The 6,796-nt window shown below is 31.6% G+C and overlaps 1 protein-coding gene across 1 annotated transcript in view; it reads right to left on the bottom strand.

Moving 5' to 3' along the window:
• Positions 1-6,796, bottom strand: part of LOC134726181 (transmembrane protein 26-like) — a 14,730-nt gene continuing 7,934 nt past the window's right edge. Inside the window, exons 2-3 of the mRNA XM_063590581.1 lie at positions 1,158-1,721; positions 1-12 (exon numbers count right to left, since the gene is read on the bottom strand). Of these exons, the coding sequence (XP_063446651.1) occupies positions 1-12; positions 1,158-1,721 (576 nt within the window). The remainder of the gene's footprint in view (positions 13-1,157; positions 1,722-6,796) is intronic.

The raw sequence follows: 6,796 nt of genomic DNA, 5'->3' as shown, positions 1-6,796 counted from the left end.
TCACATTCTTTTCTGAAATTTTAATATTGAGATTATAATATTAATGAATGATGGTTGTCAACCCATTTCTGCCATTATACATTGAGTCCAAAATGTGCGGGGCCCAGGACAATATAAGTATTTTTCCAGCACCGTCTTATATTTCATGTTTTTAGTCTTGTTTTGACCCGGTTAAATATTAAGTAGATTTTTTTTTGCCAAGAGTCAGTAATATATTTGCGAAGTTGATAAGAAAGCCCGTTCCATCAATATACCTTAATAAAGGAAGTGACACACCTCATTACAGGTTTAGTGACCAGTACAGTCAACACACATGTTTATACGAGGTTACCTCAATATAAAACCGAGTCCCTTTTATACATGCCTTATAACATAAACAATGTATTTATCTATTTGTTATCTTTTATATGTATGCGCTGTACATGATTGATTTAAACTTCTTTGGTATATATTCCATATGGCGGTGCTCCTACTTACAGGAGGCTTATGCGCAGAGGAAGAAGCCGAGCGCCATCTGTCGTCATAATAGTTTATCAAAGGTACCAGGATTATATTTTAGTACATAATGATCGTTAGCATAATGCAACGATGACATTTACACTTCGACATTCCAAACATCGACAATTCACGAATCGACAAGTCACATGTTACAAGTTACAAAACATCAATATACAAAAAGACAATTTATAAAATAAAGAATTTTGAAGTCTACAAGTTACAAATTGACAATTAACAAATGAAGAATGTTGAATTTTGATACAAAAATACAAGTTACAAATTGAAAATTTACGAATGAAGCATTATGAAATTGCACAGTTACAAGTAACAAACTTACAATTTATCGATTAAGAATGTTGAAACTACAAACTTAAGGTGCAAGTTACAAATTGACAATTTACGAATTAAGCATTATGAATTTCACAGTAACAAGTTACAAATTAACAATTTACGAATTAACAATTTAGAAATTACACAGTTACAAGTAACGAATTGACAAGTTACGAATTAAGAATTTTGACCCCATTGGCTTTCCATGCTATTAGACCTCGTGTTTATTCCTGTTGAACCTGATCTCAACTGTTCTTCTAAATTACCGCGGCAAGGACGATGTCATTTCTTTCGCGTGAAGTTTGGCGCGTATCATGTGACCATCTTACTTTAGTAATCGGAACGACGGGCCAATGAATTTCAAACTCTTTAAAAAATACACTTAAAATTCTATAAAACAGCATTAAAAGCAGTAACACATTTTTGGTGATAAAAAACAATGTACTGTACGAAGTTATATTATGCGTCGCTATGGTATATGCCCGCATTATCAGGAATGGTAACTCTTCCATAAAGATAGAAATTGTGCAACACCAGGCATCTGTTCCAAGCAATACTTTTTGAAGTTGAGTTATTCGTCTTGAAGAACTATTTCCGCTTGGACTTTCAATTTCTGTAAGCACAAATGTAAACTGGACTACGCTTACACTCCAAGTTGACAAAATTGCATAGACCAACTTTGTATCCTCGCGGACTTTTGTCTCATTTATGAGAGTAAAAAAGTCCGTTACGTCACATGCCTTTCCTATTAACAGCAGCAATAGACTGGACAATTTGTCACGCGATAAGAAACCCTTTGGTAGTAACCATCTTCCGAATATAATACAAAGTAGAAATGTGTGTTCCAAACCAAAAATCCAAGTTTCATCGTTAAGATATATAGGTATGACAGACTGAAATATAACGAAAATATAATTCAGAGATACGGCTATACATCTGACGTGATACTGTACGTATCTATCCCGTCATACTTTGAACCACACCTTATTTATTTATTATTATTACATTTACTGTTGAGTCTGTTGTTTGTTATATCAACTTTACGTGACTATGCATGTATGTATACCTTCATACTTTGAACGACAAAATTATTTTTATGTCTACCTGTGCGAATTTCAAACGCGCAATTTTACACCAGCAATGAAAACCATCTATTCTTTACGGATAGACTTTATATAGATAAATTAAGTGGTATAAGTAAAGCATAATGAGTATAATAAATTTGATGTATTCCTTTTTTTTTTCGTTACATTTGTTGTTTTTATAATAATGCAAGTATGTTTGTTTTGTTCATACTTTTAACGACAAAACTATTTTTATGTCTACCTGTACGAATTTCAAACGCGCATTTTTACACCAGCAATGAAAACCTTCTTTCCTCTACGGGTAGACTTTTTTTATATACATAAATTAATTGGTACAAGAAAAGCAAAATGAGTATGTTAAATTTGATGTATGCCTTTTTGTGATTCTTCGTTACATTTGTTGTTTTTATAGTGATATTAAGATGATAACACAATATTGACTGCTGTACCCCTATTTTTGACATTTGTACTCTTTGAGTATGTTTGTTTTGTTCATACATCGTTGACAATGTAATGGAATTTGATGCGACTGTCATACAATTGAGAGGTTTAGCTAGCTATAAAACCAGGTTCAATCCACCATTTTCTACATTAGAAAATGCCTGTACCAAGTCAGGAATATGACAGTTGTTATCCATTCGTTTGATGTGTTTGGACTTTTGATTTTGCCTTTTGATTTTTGATTTTCCTTTTTGAATTTTCCTCGGAGTTCGGTATTTTTGTGTTTTTACTTTTTATACATAGATATAAGAGGATGTGGTGTGAGTGCCAATGAGACAACTCTCCATCTAAATAACAATTAAAAAAAGTAAACTATTATAGGTCAATGTACGGCCTTCAACACGGAGTCTTGCCTCACACCGAACCACAAGCTATAGATTATTTTGATAGTTATGATGTCGTTGTTTGAATTCTGTAGGATATGTTCAGTTTAAAACTCTGATCTTGAAGAACGTTAAGTTAATAATTAATAAGTGGACTAGCATAATAACTGCTAGAACTCCTACATCAGTGATTTGTTCCTTTTATTTTTATGAAGGTGGTTTTTGTGCTTTGTACTGATCTCTTAAGTTACGCCAGTTTGTTCTTATACTTTGCAGAGACTCGGTTACACCACTGTCGAAGGTAATGGATGGTTGTAGCTCTATTACACACAAAACATAACCGCGTTACATTCTTTATGTATCTTTATAGCCTGGCATTTGAACTCAGGTGAATATGTGTCTCATTAACAATCATACCACATCTACCTGTTTTTACACAATAAACATTGCACTTTGACTGTGATAATAAATATAAAGTAGAAGTTCAGAAACTAATGCTATAAGGAACACAAATGTAAGTAGGATGCAGCATATGTGCAATCTATATCCCATCATGTGTTTTTACATAAACCTTGCCGGATCGTCCTGTACGTGTATGAAATATTTGCCAATTGGCATTTAACGAACACAAAGTAATCGATGTTTGAACGCTCGAAGATGATTACATGCATGTGTTTCAATAATCTAAATCTTAATAGTTAAAATGTAATTATGTTAGTAACAAGGTTTGCAATTGTATATTTATTATGTTGAAGTTCGTGAATTCATTTTGTTTTTCAAAAAAGGAAGATGTGTAATTACCAAGAAACGTTCAGACCTAAATGGACATAAATAGAACAGCCAAACTTATCGACTTCGACAAGGAAGTTAGAACCGTAGTTTCGTAGCTAATCAACTGACTCTCAAAGACAGAGAGTACTCCTAAATCTGTACTAAGCATCATTTTAGTACGCTGTGGTTGATGAATAAATACCCTGCCGCGTCCGGTCTGTTTTTATTGTAAGTTGTTTTGTCTGCTTTGTATGGATTTGATGAGTTTAACCCTTCTCAATGTCTTTTTTCATAGTTTGTTCTTAAGAAAATATGTTGTATTGTTACACCACTGTCCCATTTTCGGGCAGGGTTTTGCGAAACAAATACTCGAAAAAATGATTACTTACATTTGATGTGCTTATAGATGTTGTATTAGTCGTACTTGGATTGATATTACGGAACAGTTCTAGCTGCCATATTGACGGTACATTGACCAACGAATAGGTTAAAATGCAGGACGAAAACCTTGGATATGTAAATAGATAAATAGAACAAATTAAACAAAATAGAAAATAATGAATCGCATTGCACATTCAGTAAATATGCTAGTATATACTTTCTAACTGTTGTTACAAAAGAGGATGTGTTTTTGTGTTCCATTTATCATGCATATTGATTGCTGTATTATCATACCTTTAAGTTATCTAAAATAAAGGAGTAGTATGTTTCTAGGATAAATTTTGATTTTTTTCCGAATTTTTTTTATTAATGTTTGATAGGTACATGTATCATTTTTTTTATTTTAGGTAAATTCGGCCTTATATGGAGAATCTGTGTCTCGACAACTGATCCGACACCTCATTACTTTTACAAAACTGTTTAGGTTCGTTACTAATAGTAAAATGGTCAATAACTCCAAGTAGTTTTTAAAATAGTCCTGATGTGGCCATTGAGTGTCTAGTTGCCCTTGTCGTGTTATGCAAACCAGAAATGTTCTTCTCAGAAACAACTGAGACAAATTTAACAAAACTTGATCACAATCAGTATTAGAGCATCTAGTTAAAAATAATATGTCCGATGATCACACAAGCACTATGAACGACATGGCTTAAAAATAAAACATTTGGTTAAAATGAAGTTTTTGGTTGATATCCGAGTTTAAACGCGATAATTAAAAAAAATTAGGATGGCCCTAATAGGCTTTCGTATTTGGGCCATCCTATTTAAAAAAAAAAGAAGTAAAAATTAACTCAGATATTTAATTTGGAATACATGTTCATTGTGTATACCTACCGACTATTGATTACTTTCAGCCAATCAAAAGTAAAGGCAATTAGGGTTTCGTCTGACATATATATTAATTGTATTTGAAACGTAGTTATTTCTAAATAAAACACATGACTTTTGTGCTATTCATGACAACATCACAACAATGCATTGAAAAACAAACGAAGAACTCGAAGTCACTTGTAAATATATAGGAATAAAGTGATTGTTTTATTATTAAACAAAATGTGCTTCGGTCAACCCTCGGTCAACTCTTTTAAACTCCCTCAGAATTATTTTTTTGTTATCGTTGTTCGTTTTTGTTGCTGTTTCTCCAGACGTATACTTCATGTAAAATTTACCTTTCATATACATTTGCAATTCAATGATAAATAGTCAACAAGTATCAAGAATATTTTCAAAGGTTTGTGATAGGTGATGCATTTTGGGTCTTACCATTTAAATTCAACTCCTTTTCTTTTAATTATTATCACAAATCCTTCAAAGACTATTATTCCGACAAATACTGAATATATCCAAAAGAAATCACTGTCTCGCACAATAACGACTCGCCATAAAATTATTACGCTATGTAGCAAATATATACATCTTACAATTAATGCTTGGAAAATATGCACTTTCGAACGCACATCCGTATCAGAATTCATTTCATTTGGAAATGGTTTATATTTTATTTTTCTGTAAATATTAACCCTATGTCACGTGATTTCGATGATTTGCAAATAACGATTTTTCTTAATAAATAATAATTTATTAATCAATTAGTTAATACGAGTTTTATAAATAATACAATAGTTTATTAGTGATTATTACGGCTTTCTATACTTAATAATTGTTAATAATAATTTATTGAATTAAATAGTTGTTTCATCAACTGAATAATCTCTACAGGCCTTCATATTAGTAACATGTAGTAAGTTTAGAAAACACTGAACAAAAAGTACATGTATTTAGAAATAAACATGAATTGAAAGATATCGAAACGTATAACCGTGTAATCATACAGAGCGCACACACTTTGTAACTTTTTAGGTTTCGAGCGTCACTGATGAGTCTTTTGTAGACGAAAAGCGCGTCTGGCGTATATACAAAATTTAGTCCTGGTATCTATGATGAGTTTATTTACAACCACAGGGTTGATGCCACTGCTGGTGGAGATATGTTTCCCCGAGGATATCACAAGCCCAGTAATCAGCACTTTTTGTGCTGACATGAATTATCATTGATATGGTTATATTTATAAATTAACTGTTTACAAAATTTATAATTTTCGAAATACTAAATTAAAGGCTTTTCTACCTCAGACAAAGATTACCTTACATGTAGCTGTGTTTGGCAAAACTTTTAGGAATTTTGGTTTTCAATGCTCTTCAACTTCGTACTTTATTTGGCTTTATTTTATTTTTTTTACTTTTTTGGATGTATCTATGATGAGTTTATTTACCTGATGTTACAGCAGAGTTTTTGTTACTCAATTGATATAGTCTCCATTTGGGTGATGGTTACAATTGTTTTTTTAAGTATGTATAAATGTGTTTGTAAATAACTTTCAGCTAGGGTCAAATATAATATAAATACCAAGACGAGAACATGTTTTCGATATAAAATATAAATACTGCATCGCGAGAATTTTTTAATATGTTGGTGTCACATTACTCAGATATATCATTATAAATGTAAATAACCAATACTAGTGCATTAACTTATTATTAACAAGTCAATGCACTATTCTTGTCTTTATACTACATTCTAAAAACACATTTTCAATTGTAACAAATTGTTTAATGTGTTAATGTTAATATCATTTGATGTAATATTGGGAAACTTCCCCCTTTTATAAAAAGGCCTCATATCATGCAGGCGGAGAACTATACAACACGATGAAATGTACATTACCTGTTGACATTCGCAATCGATGAACGATGTTGTTTAAGAATGAACTAATGAACTAAAATATCAACAATAAGCATAAAACATAATGATTTATAGTTTGCAGACCAAAAATATTAACAAGTAAAA

Source organism: Mytilus trossulus, chromosome 7 (assembly GCF_036588685.1).
Source record: "Mytilus trossulus isolate FHL-02 chromosome 7, PNRI_Mtr1.1.1.hap1, whole genome shotgun sequence".
NCBI classification, from domain to species: Eukaryota; Metazoa; Mollusca; class Bivalvia; order Mytilida; family Mytilidae; genus Mytilus; species Mytilus trossulus.
Note: the sequence above shows the minus strand (reverse complement) of the source record. Positions and strands in the feature narration are given on the sequence as shown.